The 14,811-nt window shown below is 44.5% G+C and overlaps 1 protein-coding gene across 2 annotated transcripts in view; it reads right to left on the bottom strand.

Annotated features, from left to right (window-relative positions):
• MAP3K20 (mitogen-activated protein kinase kinase kinase 20) overlaps positions 1-14,811 on the bottom strand; it is a 166,423-nt gene that overhangs the window by 20,147 nt on the left and 131,465 nt on the right. For both annotated transcript variants that reach the window (XM_058664646.1, XM_036493009.2), the window contains exons 15-16: positions 12,608-12,670; positions 11,301-11,393 (exon numbers count right to left, since the gene is read on the bottom strand). In XM_058664646.1, coding sequence (XP_058520629.1) covers positions 11,301-11,393; positions 12,608-12,670 — 156 coding nt within the window. The remainder of the gene's footprint in view (positions 1-11,300; positions 11,394-12,607; positions 12,671-14,811) is intronic.

Here is a 14,811-nt window from a genome sequence, read left to right as displayed (position 1 = left end):
TATTCTTGATCAAGATTAGGAGTGGCCAAGGAATGTGCAGCATCCCACCTTCAAGGTTAGTGATGTTGACCTTGGTGGGAGTATTTACACCAAGCAATCTACAAACACTACAAGTCTCCAAGTCTTGGGCATTTCCTGTCTCACTGACCTATGACCATCAGCAACATGGTTTGCGCGTCCTGCTCAGTACTGCTCTGGTGCTAGGGGGCCATCCAGCTGTGTTCATCATCAAACTAATCCAGCTAGGTATGCAGCTCAAATTCTAAACTGCACTTCTTTGCTGACAATATAAACTTGTGTTTATCTAAAAACTTCTTCATTGAGGTTTGGTCGATATCCATACAGCTGTGTATATTTACCATACATAACTTCATTAGTTTGGAGGCCATCACCATGATCCTTTACAAGGTTCATCCTGCTCCCTTACTATAAAAGCCCATGATATATGAGAAAAGTTTTTAAAAGATGCTTATTTTTTTTGGCTTCTTTTTTTATTATTTATTATTTTTAATTCATTAATTACATTGTATTATGTGACACAGTTTCATAGGTACTTGGGTTCTCCCCACCCCTCCCACCATGGTGGATTCCTCCACCTTGTTGCATAGCCACAGTTCAAGTTCAGTTGTGATTCCCCCATTGCAAGCATACACCAAACATAGAGTCCAGCAAAAAGATGCTTGTCTTATCAGGAGCGCTCCAGAAACCCCTCAAAACAAACAAACAAGCAAAACTAGAATAGATAGAGAACAACAAGGAAAGCTTAGAAACAGACAGGAAACAGTCAGTGGGGATGCACTTATAACTCACTGGGTGGGACACAAAGATTAGTTACTCCTCACTGGGGTATGGAAGAGTTCTCTGCACACCCCTCCTAAACATGCTCACCTAAACTGTTGACATATATCCTGTTAGAATTATAGAGTTAGACAACCTGAAATACAGCCAGGTTCAGTGAAAACATGCTTCAATGCTATAAATGGCTAAATACTAAAATTAAAATAGGCATGAGACAGCTGAATAGCAATCTAAGCCATTTTAAGGTGTATAGAACATGGTTGAATATAAACCAAAATGGAAATGTCTATGAAGAAGTCACAGGTTGTGGTTGAGAACCTGCATTTTCCTATTAACATATTGGTTAATCAATACCATGTCAATTAATGCCATCATGTTGTAAATGGTTGGAAATATTATGTTAGGGTTTTTAATTGATTGGGATGATACTCTGCCGGCTCTACCTTCAGACCAGAGATGGTCTCACCAAGAAACCATTGAACTTACCAGGACAATAAGATGCTGGACTTTATGCTTGGTAAATACCTCCAATGAAAGAATGTCAACTGAATTTGAACTATGGAAATGCAACAATGTGGAGCAATCCACCGTGGGGGGAGGGTGTGGGAAGGGGCAGGGGGAATCCCAGTGCATAAAAAATGTATCACATAAGGCAATGTAATTAATTAAAAAAAAAGAAATGCAATAAAAATGTAAGTTTAAAAAATATGCTTGGTTTTTTTTTTTATATTCTTGAAAGGCAGAGGGAGGGGAGGGGAGAGAGAAACAAGAGGGAAAGACAGAGAAAAATGGAGCAGGAGTAGATCTTCCATCCACTGGTCACTCCCCAGGGGCTTGCAACAGCCAGCGTTGGGTCAGGCCAAGGCCAGGAGCGAAGAGCTCCATCTGGGCCCCTCATGTGGCATGGCAGGGTCACCTGCGCCTCTCAGGATGCATTACTAGGAAAGTGGATAGAAAACGGAGAGGCTGGGCCTGGACCTGGCACTCTGCTATGACATGTGGCCATCTCAAATGGCAGCCTAACCAGCTGTGCTGCTCTTCCTCCCCCTCTTGGCAAAAATGTCAAATCTATAATATAGTTCTGCTACCTGCAGGCATCCTGCTTGCTACATAGATCCCCAGGACCTGTACAATGGAACCTCTACATTCTAACAGCTTTGTTTCCTCCTTCTCAAATTTGTATTTCTCATAGAATTTGACCGATCAAGCGCCTATACTTAGGCACACAAACACATATGTGTGTATGTATAGTCCTATCCACCCCCACCTCCCAACAGTTGATCATGGGAAATAAATTTCCCTACACTGAATTTTTAACCAACATACAATATGTCAAAGTAAAGAAAAGCTCTGCTTTTAGCTGCTGTGAAATTTACAAAAGGTGTTGGCTTTATACTTCCTTACAAAATCCTTTTCTTTGTGCCCTGTTATTTTATTCATGTTTATCTATCCATTTATAAAAGCGACACAAAAGGAGAAAAAGCCCTATTTGACAGTTTTTGATATTTATAGTGCTCCAAGAAAAGGCCTAGAGATTCAATTAAGTTTATTAAATGCAACATGTTATAAGCATTCTAATAAAGCCCTAAAAGCACAAGGCAGGTGGGAAGCACTTGTAAAAGTGTTTTTTACCTATAGAGGAACGACCAGAAAGAAGCAGAGGTGCTGGTGGAATTTCCTCTGTGGGGGGAGGGGGAGGTGGAGAGGCAGCCAGGTGCTAACAATGTGAGGCTGGCAGGAGAAAGCCCCTCAGGGTAACTGTCCACTTCCAGGAGAGCTTGGTCAGTCAGGTCTTCCTATTGTCTTCCCTAGTTCTCTTGCCCCTTTAAAACCTCTTCCCAGCAGGAAATCCGATGCAATGGTCAGCTGAACAGAGCAGTTACATCAGGAGGCCTGGGCCCTTCTGAAATGTCCACGGAAGGCAGAGAACCGGGAGAGTTGGGCTCTTCCCTTCTGCCCACCTGGACCCCCACCCAGCCTGGTCTCCTGTCTACGGCAGTGGTGGCGGGGGCGGGGGGGCAGGCGGGGCTGGGATCTGCTTCCCTCAGGTTTCCTTGCAAAGATGCAAGACGCAGCTGCTTGGGATCATAAGGACAAGGACACCCCAAAGAATTCCTTCCTCACCTTGCTTTTGAATTTTCATGATGCAGAGTCTCAAAAGGCTCTCGGTGAGAAAACTGTTGGGTGATTTGATAGTTTATCCCTTGGCAATTTGACAATCAATAATCCTGACTGGTGAGCTGATAAGAGATATAATAATCAACTCTATGCAGCTGAATATTTCAATAAATTTTAAAAAGGTGGGGGTGGTGGCTGCCACCCTGGAGAGCGTAGGAAGCTGTTAGTGATGCTGGAAGCTGCTTTCCTTTTGTGCCAAGTCAAAGGCCTTCGGAAACCAAACACAAGGCACTTTCTATGCAATACAAAAACACTGACCTCTAAAGAATGTCTTTATTACCAATGCACCCGTTTGGGGGCATGATGCTATCTCCCACAAGGAGGCAGCGGGATCTGGCAAGAGACTCCACCTCTCCTCAGCCCCTCCATCTCCTCTGAGGAGTGCTATGCCGCCTGTCAGCTGAGTGCTAAGAAAGGCATGAGAAGGGGGCTGGCACAATGATTCAACTAGCTGATCCTCTGCCTTGTAAGCACTAGCATCCCATTTTGATGCCAGTTCGCATCCTAGCCGATTCACTTCCCATTCAGCTCACTGCTTGTGGCCTGGGAAAACAGTCGAGGATGGCCATGATCAGACCCTGCACCCACGTGGGAGACCCTGAAGCTGCTCCTGGCTCCTGGCTTCAGATCAGCTCAGCTCTGGCTGTTGCAGTCATCGGGGAGAGAATGGAAAATCTTTGTCTCTTTTCTCTGTAATCTGCCTTTCCAATAAAAATCTTTAAAAAAATAGCAAGAGAAAAATATTTGCAAAGGAGCTACTACAGCATCTGCCAGGAAGTAGGGAGTAGCCACGCCCACTGAAGCCCCTGCTGCCCTCCCAGGAGAAGCACTCAGAGGCCCAACTTCGCCAGTTGGACTGTCATCACTTCCAGGTTGCCCCAACTCAGTGATTTTTAATTAATCATTAACTGTATTTTTACAGATTTATTCTTTATTGGGAAACCAGATTTGCAGAGAGAAGGAGATACAGAAAGATCTTCTGTCTGTTGATTCACTCCCCAAGTGGCCATGGCCACAATGGCCAGAGCTGAGCCAATCTGAAGCCAGGAGGCTCCTCCAGGTCTCCCACACCGGTACAGGGTCCCAAGACCTTGGGCCATCCTCCACTGCTTTCCCAGGCCACAAGCAGGGAGCTGGATGGGGAGTGGGGCAGCCAGGACACAAACTAATGCCTATATGGGATCCCACTGCATGCGAGCCAAGGACTTTAGCCACTAGGCCATTGCGCTGAGTCCGTTAACTGTACTCTTTTAAAACAGGTAATTACCCAGGGTAATAAAACTCCTGCTCCTATTGCATTTTCCTGCAGCGTTGCTCCTGTACAGGACAAGTGAAAGGACAAGGTGTCGGGGGAGAATTCTTGCAGCATATGTGGGACTGCAGCCTGGGCAGGGGCTGGCTCTAAAAAGGGCTGTGCAGGTCAACATCGAGATCACAGTCAAGGAGTCAGAGTCAGGCACTCAAGTGCGGACAGCTTCCCAAGGGCCTGAGAACCAACTTAACTCCGTGCCACCATTCATCTGGTCGTACAATGAAAGCTGAGGAAAGTAGTTAACCTGAATTCTTATCACAAAAGGCTGGCAGGTTCTATTTACTATGAAAGCTTTTTATGTTATATTGTCCAGGTATGTCTAAGGTCATGTTTGCATTGCTTTGACTAGGCCTAAAGTTCCTGAAATGACACCTCCATTTTAAGGGGTTGATAAATGAAAACTGTAGCTACCATTTTTTAGGACAGAGTCACTACCACATTATTCCAAGTAGCTACCACTTGTGGAAAAAAAGGGAAAATAAAGCAGGTATCTCTGGATGCAGTTACTCAAGTCTGGAGAGAATCTCCAAATTCCCTGTTTTCTGTTTTATTCTAGCAGGGAAGCTGGGATGAGGCAAGGCTTTACTTCATCTGAGAACTTGGGTTTATGGGAACATAGTCAGTAGGAATTTGGGGGAGGGTCTATGTGTGCATGTGTGTTTCTTGAATGTTAGTAACAAGGCTTTCAGGTGGGGAAATGGACTTTTAATTTATAACACATTTGTGAGAAAATATTCATGAGGTCAGGGCACAGGCTGGCATAACTGCATAGTTCAAGCTCGACAATCGTATGTTCTAGGATTTTGCAAGTTTACAGATGGCTTGAAGACCTGGGGTCAGGTATGAGCCAGCATGTGTTTAAGACAGTAACAGTGCCATAATTTATGTTCTCAGCTCTGTCCTTGCTTTACCTCAGGCTGGTCATACACCTTCTCTCGTCCCCCAAACTGCAGTGGTAATGCTGTGTCCCGTATGCCTTACACCATGTCAAGGGGATGCATAAGATGAGATTTATAAAACACTTAAGTTCTTCAGAAAAGAATATTCTCTAAGCATAAGCTTTCAAAACTGCATTTAGGAGATTGTTTTGCTATTGCCCTTTGAATTCTTCTAGCTCTAATCCAATACTCAACTTCCAAACTTTTCCTGGTTAACTTGGCCTATTCAAGTCACCCCATGCTTTTAGCATCCTGGCCCTGCAACCACACTGTACAGCTCTTTTACCATTCTCCATCCAGCTGCCAGCATTAGAAATCTCATCAGTTCTGCTTCAACATTACAAGACTTCTGACACCTAACAGCACTACCACAGGCTTAAGTCCTTGTCGCTTTCCAACTTTGTCTGCACTGCTCACTCAGATCCTTCTCATGCTAACCCAGCCTCTTACCATTTCTTCCTTCCCCACCTTTCAGAAGAGATCTTTCAAAAATATATATATAAATTTGATCCTATCTATTCTCTGCTTAAAATCCTGCATTCCCCTTAGTTTTACATATAGGACGGTTCTGTCTGGTCATCAGCCTCTCCCATTCCTAGCTTTGGTCACACTATTCACAGCCTTATAAAAACTCATTGCCCTCCATTCATCCCGTCTGTCTTAGCACGCTGTGGATTCTGTGCAAGCCAGTGGTCCTATGCTCTGACCTTGTATTTGATAATTCAGCGAGGCACACAACAGACTCTCAGTGTCTAAAGAGGAGTGAAAATGATTTCTCTGGATGGATGACCAAGAAGCAGAACAGCTAAAGTTGTGGAAACTTGAGACCTTATGGATGACTTATGACCCAAGTAGTCTATACAATGTACACAAAACAGATCATTGTATTTAGTCTCAAATATCACCCATAGTCTCTGATCTTTCATTTTAAAAAGGTAATATTCAGTTTTTCACATTAGCAAATCATTTGTTAACTAATTTTCTTAGTTGAGAATTCTCTGGACAAATCTCAAAGAAATTCTCTACTCAGAAGCCATGTAAAAGTTTAAAGAGAACTCATACTAAATGCCATGGAATTGAGGATACTAAAGGTGGCAAATACAGAAATGTAATGTGTACCATTGGATGGATGTGAGGGTGCCCATAGCCATAGAAACTAGGAGTTACAGGGGTCTGAGTTGTCATTACAAAGAACAGAACAAACATTTTCATTCAGAGAAGGAACCTTTTAAAAAGGACTCCTAAGCCTAAAAGCTGGATTCAGGGCAGCTTCCATTCAACCAAGTTCTGTGACCCAAACTGGGGAGGTGAAGATGGCCCACAAACAAGAGCACCCATAGGGCCCGGCAGCGTGGCCTAGCGGCTAAAGTCCTTGCCTTGAACGCGCCCTGGGATCCCGTATGGGCGCCGGTTCTAATCCCGGCAGCTCCACTTCCCATCCAGCTCCCTGCTTGTGGCCTGGGAAAGCAGTTGAGGATAGCCCAAAGCTTTGGGACCCTGCACCCACGTGGGAGACCTGGAAGAGGTTCCTGGTTCCCTGCATCGGATCGGCGCGTACCGGCCAGTTGCGGCCACTTGGGGAGTGAAACATCGGATGGAAGATCTTCCTCTCTGTCTCTCCTCCTCTCTGTATATCCGGCTTTCCAATTACAATAAAATCTTTAAAAAAAAAAAAAAAAAAAGAGCACCCATAGACCTGCTGTGGTTCAGGCAACACACTGCCTACACACTGCCTGTAGTCCTTGGTGCAGCTCTGAACCCCATGACAACTTATCATTCCCACCCATCAGCTCCCAGGAATGGCCTGGTTACAGTATCTGGAGAAGGTCCTGGAGCTTCCTCCCAGGAGAAGCAGAAACGGTGCTGTAGCTAAGTGTGAGCATGGGTTCTGTGGATGAATGTGCACCCCAAATTCTAACTCTGCTACTGGCTACTGGGATAACTCACTTTCTGGAGTATTAGTTTCCTCCTTTTCAAAGTGCGGGAGCACAGCATTTACACATCAGTACTGGATGCCTGGCACACAGCAAGTGGTCAGTCCACAGACATTCTTCCCAAATTGACACCTGTTCTGACACATTTGCTACCTTGGCCAGATAAACACAGTTTGAAGAGCCAAAACCTTTTGGAATGTGTGTTTGGTCATGCAGGCCTGAAAACTGGGGTTGCCATTTTGCCTATAGTTCCATTCTCAGTACCTTTTTCCCCCCAAAGACTGAAATTGATTCCCCTGAATTGACAGCAATTAGAAATCCACACCTGCAAGCAATGTCAACACTCAACAGGGTGTCTACCACCTCCCTGGGTGCCTGTGCCCCCCAAGGGCAAGGGTGGCTCCACAAAAGTCCTTCGGCTAACCCAGAAAACAGATTTCCCAGGCTGGATTACAGAGGCAGCTGGCAGCCCAACTGCTCCATTCCACTTTATAAATTCTATAAATTTATTCAGAAGCATGTCAACAGCTGGTGTGAGGGGTGTGTGTATGTGAAGAATCAGTTTAAAGGAGAGAGTGAATTTGACAAATTTAGAGAAGGGATATTTTTCCTAAGAGGCAAATACATTCATTTAAACATATACTGCAGTGATAGCAGTCAGCTTTGATTGCCATCTAAAAAACTGTAGCTTATAGGTGCCTAACATGTAAGCTTCTGTAGAACACACATGCAAAAGATGCAAACAATATGAGAAATTACCTTGGCACAAGATTTCTGAAATTTGAGGAATCAACATGGCAGAATAGGGTAAGGACACGTTTAAACGGATGGAAAAACATTTAATCAGGATGAAGCAGAGAGGACATATTCCAGGAAATAGGAGAGGACAGAACAACTGCAGAGGGGTACCTGGAGACTGACAGACACAGAAAAGCAGCGAAAACAATGCTGTGGTGTTGCAGTGGCTGATACTCCAGCAGCAATCAGCTAAGGTGATCTGAACTCCACCAGCAGCCAGAACTCCACCAGCAACCAGGTGGGAAGGGACTTTCACTGGGAGCTTGGGAGGAAAACCCACAGACAAAGAACTGTCCGTCCTGCTGGTCCGTTTGATTTGACCAGGAGCAGAGACAGAGCAGATCACAGACGGACAGTGCAAGAACAGGGTGGATTTCATAGCCCAGTCAGCTCCCTAGAGATGAATTGGGCACCATTTTGCATAAGGAGGCAAAGACAAGGGAAAGGAAAGGATTGAGCATACGCTGAGCTGGGAGTGAACTCATTTCTGACACAGTGAACTACAGCAACATGGCATCCTATAGGTTCCACCCAAGACAGGTCTGGGTAGCCCTAAGACCTGATGGCCAGCAGACCAAGAACTCTAGTAGTGATACATCAGGAGCCATTTAGTACACTGTGGCAATAGCTTTAGGACTGCAGGGACAACAGAGAACTGTGCATATGCTGAGCTTGTGAGAACTCACCAAGTTCTGTGGATTGCACTGGTCCCGCAGGAAAATAATACAGGCATCATAAAGGTCAAAATAGGTCCGTGTGGAACCCAGACTAATGTCCAACAGGTTCTGACAAGATCAGCACCACCAACAACTGAACTATATGGGACACCTGCTCCAACCGGAAGTGGGAGAAAGGTTGCAGAGACAATGGTGCAACCTCAGCACAGTATCACAGGAGGTAGAGAGTGGTGAGCCAGGAGCCGGGGCTGTGGAGACCACGGTGGAAATCTAACATAAGAACCCAGACCTGGAACTCGTTGCAGGTTGTGGCACAAGTGGCTCCAAACAAAGATTTGTGTTCCAACTGCAACAAGTAAAATCGCATTGTAGACCTGTGGGTGACACAGCTTAGAAACCTGCCCCAAGGAGAAGACTCTGCTAACCAGAAGTACAATGACCAAGAACAAAAGAGACAAAGGCACAATGAATATTACTGAAAACTCTCCTGCAAAGGAGCAAAACCCTATGTCAACCTCAGAGTTAACTGAGGAAGACATCGAGAAAATGGGGAACACAGAGTTCAGAAAACTCATTTTAAAGCTTCTGATCAACAATGAGAAGCACATACAAGAGTTCAAAGAGCTTAAGGAAGCAATAAAGCAAATCAAGGCTGATATCTCAGAAATTAACAACACAGTAGAGCAAATTAAAAGTACAATGGAGAGTCTCCAAAATAGAATGAAGCAAGCAGAAGAAAGAATCTCAGCATTGGAAGATATTTCCTGTCATCGGGGGAAGCAAACAAAAAGCTGGAAGCAGAGCTGGATCAGGCCAAAAACAGTATTCAAGAATTGAAAGACACTATTAAGAGGCCAAATATAAGAGTGATGGGAGTCCCAGAAGGTGCAGAAAGTGAGTTTGCAAATGTATTTAATGAAATAATAAAGGAAAATTTCCCTAATCTAGAGAAAGAAATGGGAAGAAAGATCCAGGAGGGGCACAGAACTCCCAACAGGCTTGATCAAAAGCGATCTTCACCAAGACACATGGTCATCAAGGTCTCTTCAATTGAACATAAGGAAAAGGTCCTTCAATGTGCATGTGAAAAAAATCAGTTGACATATAAAGGAATGCCAATTAAACTCACAGGAGATCTCTCACAGGAAACTCTACAGGCAAGAAGAGAATGAAATGACATATTCCAGATTCTAAAAGAAAAAAATTGTCAGCCTAGGATAACATATCCAGCAAAGCTTTCTTTTGTCTTTGAAAATGAAATAAAATTCTTCCACAGTCAAGAAAAGCTAAAAGAATTTGCCTCCTCCAAATCTGCCCTACAAATGATACTTCAAGATGTTCTCTTGACAGACAAGAGGAATAGCACCTACCAAAACCAAAGGCAAAGGGGAAGAACATCCCAGTAAAATGATAGCACAAGACTAAATCAATGAACAACCCATTCCTAAAATGACAGGACCAAAGTACCATCCATACATAATAACCCTGAATGTAAATGGCTTAAACTCAATCAAACGTCAGATTAGTAGACTGGATTAAAAAACAAAACCCATCTATTTATTGTTTAGAACAGACACACTTCACCAACAAAAACCAGCCGAAACTATCACATGGGTTTCGTTGTTTTCTGTTAGTTTCATCTCTTCAAAACACTTTCTTCTGATTAAATCATTCAATGACTCCTAGATCACAGAGTAGCATCATTTTCTTCAAGAAGGTTCCTGATTTTCATTTCTTCAGCTACACGTTAGTCGTTTAGTAGCATGTTATTTAACTTCATGGTATTGTTAATTTCTTTTTTCTCCCTGATGTTGATTTTGTTTTGTGGCTCTTTAAGGGGATGTATAGTAGCTGTGTGATGGAGACTGTCATATCTAGTAACATGTTATTTAACTTCATGGCATTTTAAATTTCTATTTTCTTTCTATTGTTGATTTTGTGTTATAACTTTTCATTTAAGGGGGATGTACAGTAGCTGTGAAATGGAGACTAACATCCAGATGTGAGGATACAATGTAGTATGCATTTCTACTTCGACAAAGATGGACTTACAACGAAAATGTTCACTATATCTTGACGATAGGATGCTGGACTCTCTGCCATTGTCCAGGCCCGCAATGATGGACATATGACTGTATGAATAACTATATTTTAGTAATAATATAGAGGAACTAGGTGGGGGAGGGAAATGGGGAGGAGATAAGGGAAATGCCAGGAGCCTATGCAACTGTATCATAAAGTGATAATAATAAAACGTAAAAAACCCACAAAAAACCAAGATTTCTGAAATTTATAAGCTATAAATCTGCATGTGAAAGAGGGCAATACAGATAGAAACACTGCATTTGGAGTTCATTAAAGAAATGAGCACAGGTGCCCTCATTATAGAAAAGGCGGATTCCTGGGCTTTATTTCCTAATACCAAGTATCCTGCACAAGAAATATCACTGAAAACAAGAAACACGTAAGGTAGATTTAAGACTAAAAGATCTCAACAATATTATTCTACAACTTTCATAAAATAATCAGTTCCTAAATGTAGATTTGACACTGTGACTGATCATCCTTAGGCATCAGGCCAGGGGGAAGAGAAGCCAAAGATTACATCATCTATGGTTATATCCAGATTTTATCATTTGTCCGAGGGATTTAAAATGTGATTTACCTTTGGGCCAGTTCCTGGTTTCAAGTGAAAACCAAAAACAAGTTCGAGGTTCACTATTTTTTCCTCATTTTCTTCAGGCCCGCCTCCAGGGTCCTAAAACAAAGAAGGAAGTGCTGTTGACCAACCGGTGTCACTCTCACTTCCTGTGCAGAGGGGGTCAATTCTGAGCACGCCTTTCCCACTGTAATCAACTGCTCAACTTTTAGCTATTCTGGATTAAGTGACAAATTACACGTCCTTACAAGATAAATGGCATATGAAGCCTTTGAGAATTTTGCACTTCACAGTGAATATCACTACCTCGTGTCTCGGTGCATCCTGTGTTATGCACTCATCACCTGGGGATGCCTTGTGAGATGTCAACTGTTGAGTTTTAGGAGACTTGAGGAAGAGATTTACAAGTTGTTCCCAAAGAGGAACTCTGAGCTCTTTCAGAAAATGTGGCTGGAGGACGAAGCAGGGGGCAAAATATACCTTCAAAGACTTCCCTGTGAAAAACCAGTTGCTAGGGAATGAGTAGTCATCTATGTACTGCAAGTGCATAGTGCCTGATTTTTTTTAAAAACAAAGCATATAATATTCCTCTACATTCTATTCAAATGAATACGTTAAATACAGTATTCCCTCTCTCCATGCTTTTGCCATCCTAGGTTTCACCCAATTCCAATCTGAAAAAATTGGAAAATTCCAAAAATAAGCAATTCATGATCAGTCTGTTGTTCTAACTGCTCTGTTCCATCATTGTAGATTGCTGCTACTCATTCCTGTGCCTATTTTATCAATCAAACTTTACCACAGATACACATGCGCAAGAAAAAGCAATGTATGTAACGTTCAGACCTACCCCTTGTTGGGGGTCCACTCATGATTTGGGGCTTATCTCTCATCGATAAAGAAGACAGATATGGATACAAGTAGCTCCAACACTAAATCTCTCATACCCCAGTACACGTGACTTTCAGACCACTGTTGCAGGAATTCTTCCAGTGACTTGCCCATCAGAGAAGGGCTTCTGGAGCCAGGTGAGAGGCCATGGGTTCTCACGGCTAATGTTGGCACTTACACCTCCCAGGATCTCAGATGGGATGCAGTATTCTTATCAAGGATGTGTTAATATTTCAACTTGTGGAGAAAAGGGGTATTCAATTTAACCACATCATAAGCTTCAAAGAAGCTTTGTTGGACAGATATGATTACATTTCACTTCAAATAGCAGTGTCCGACAGGGCAAATCTAGGCGTGGATGCAACAGGTGCACATGCCAATAAAAAAATGCATGTTCTCAGGGAGACAAAAACTGTACTTACCTTAATTAGCGGTGGGAAGTGAAACAAGTTTAGGTAATCGTGGGTCAATTTCTCAATGGCCGACTGTAAAGACAGAATCACATGACATAATTAATGACTCAATATCAGGAGAGGATTAAAATGGGGATACATGAAAGCATTCTTATTTATGTAGTTTGTAAAACACCTGGGGCATGTTAAGATCCATCGTCTATGGAACATAAACCTGATTTAAACATTCAGGGGTTGGTTTGTAATTAAAGAAACAGGATATTGTAAAGACGTTAAACCTTAGCCTAAGCAACCCACAAAATTCTTCTTCAAACGCCAGTCATGACAAGGCAGTGTCCTGGCATACAGACTCCAGCTGTCACTCAGGGTAACAGTAGGAAGACAACAAAGCACTCAACAAGCCATACCAGGAGACCAAACTTTCCCAAGGGCTGACTTGTACATTGGGCTTTCCTGGGAATTCAACATTCCCTCAAAGAAATTGTCAAGGAAAGGAGGGCAATTTAGGTTGACTTCTTGGGATATTCATTAGGCATAATTCAGCTTTTTCTGTGAATAGATCATCTGTAGAGAATAAAGTGGTTACCTGAGAAAAATTAGGTACACTTTTGAAACACAAATCAAAATTGCTGACATTTGACAAAGGGTAGAATACTCAGGGGATGCTCGGTCCCGCTCCCGACACCCCGCTCCTCTCCAGGAGGACTTGCCGCCTCACACGAGAAAGGCACACAGACAGGCTGAAAGGGGGAGAGGAGCAGGTGCTTGACATGGTGCTTGACAGGTGGTTTTATGAGGCTTGCATTGCATATCATGGCACCTAGGTTCAAGTTCCGGCCCTGCTCGTGATTCCAGCTCCCTGCTAACACACCTTGGGAGGCCAGCAGGTCACGGTTTAGGTGATTGGATCCCCGCCACTCATGTGCAATACTGGATTGAGTTCCTGGCTCCTGGCTCCGACTTAGCTTGCCCTAATTGCTGTGAACATTTGGGGAATGAATGAGCGAACAGAAACTTTCTCTCTCAAGCAAAAGATGACTAAATAAAAGGGGAAGGGAGAGCCAGGTGGCAAAGGAAATGTGAGTACACTCCTTTTCTGGTTTAATCACCCGCTCTGTTGGGGCTGAGTGACTCTGGAAAAGAAGAAACAGTAAAGGTGTCTTCCTTCGCACTACGGCATGTTCTCCCATCACCTTGTGTGTGTGTGTGCACGCATACATGCACACGTGTGTGGGACATTTCTGACAAGTACCAGGAGGCCTCCTCCAAGTCCCCAGACACTCATCTGGGGTTACAGGCAAAGGTCCAGCTGGCTACAAGGGTTATTCATCCTACTGGAGTCTACACAGGCCCTCACAGAGCCAGCTTCTGGGGCCTAGTTCCGCCCCTTGCCCTGCCACAGAAGCTTGTCCTAGAGCACCTACAGTGCAGCTAGGTTAAATGGAACGCAAGGGGGAAAGGGTGGAGGGGAGGCATAGGGCTGAGCCTCCAAGAGCAGCCCCGCTAACAGTTCCGGTGAGCCCGGCAGGTGGAGGGCGCAGGGTCCTCACTGCGCAGACACACCCTCTGACCATCAGCCTTCCGTGCACCTGTGCGCCCACTCCCCTGGCAAATGCCGCCTATTCCGTCTTACGGAGCTCGGGCAGACCCGTGGGCCCTGAGTGGATCCCACCTCAGCTTCCAACATGGGCTGTTTGTCGGGGCACGTTGTCTTGGTTTCTCTGCATCATTAGGCTCTGGTTTGAATCTTAGAGCCTTTTCAACATGTATTCCCACATGCCTTTCTCGTCCAGTCTCCCACTTCCGGGACATGTGTGTCCCCCTCTGGCTTTTTCTCTTGGCGGAGATGGAGTTCCAGGGCCCTCGGCAGTTGTGTGCTTTCGGAAGGCACCGCGGTGCTGCCCTGGCTGGGAGAAGAGTGCTCCTTTGTGGGCTGTGGGGCTGCGGAGCTGGGCTTTCCTTCTAGCGTCTTAATGAGGTCAAACATAGACCACACAAGGAACCTTTTGCAAGGGACCTAGCTGAGCTCGCTCACACGGGAACCGCCCTCGACCACGGCCTCCCAAACATTTCCGTCACCCTCTCTGAACCCCGTAGGCCCTGCTCCTCCTGCACAGCTCTGGCCCCTACCTCCACAATGGTTCTGCTCACTGGTGCTAGGGCTCTGGCCAGGTTCGGCTCAGCCCCGTCGCGCCTTCCTTGAGTGTCCCTTC

This window comes from Ochotona princeps, chromosome 5 (assembly GCF_030435755.1).
Source record: "Ochotona princeps isolate mOchPri1 chromosome 5, mOchPri1.hap1, whole genome shotgun sequence".
In the NCBI taxonomy this organism is placed as follows: domain Eukaryota; kingdom Metazoa; phylum Chordata; class Mammalia; order Lagomorpha; family Ochotonidae; genus Ochotona; species Ochotona princeps.
Note: the sequence above shows the minus strand (reverse complement) of the source record. Positions and strands in the feature narration are given on the sequence as shown.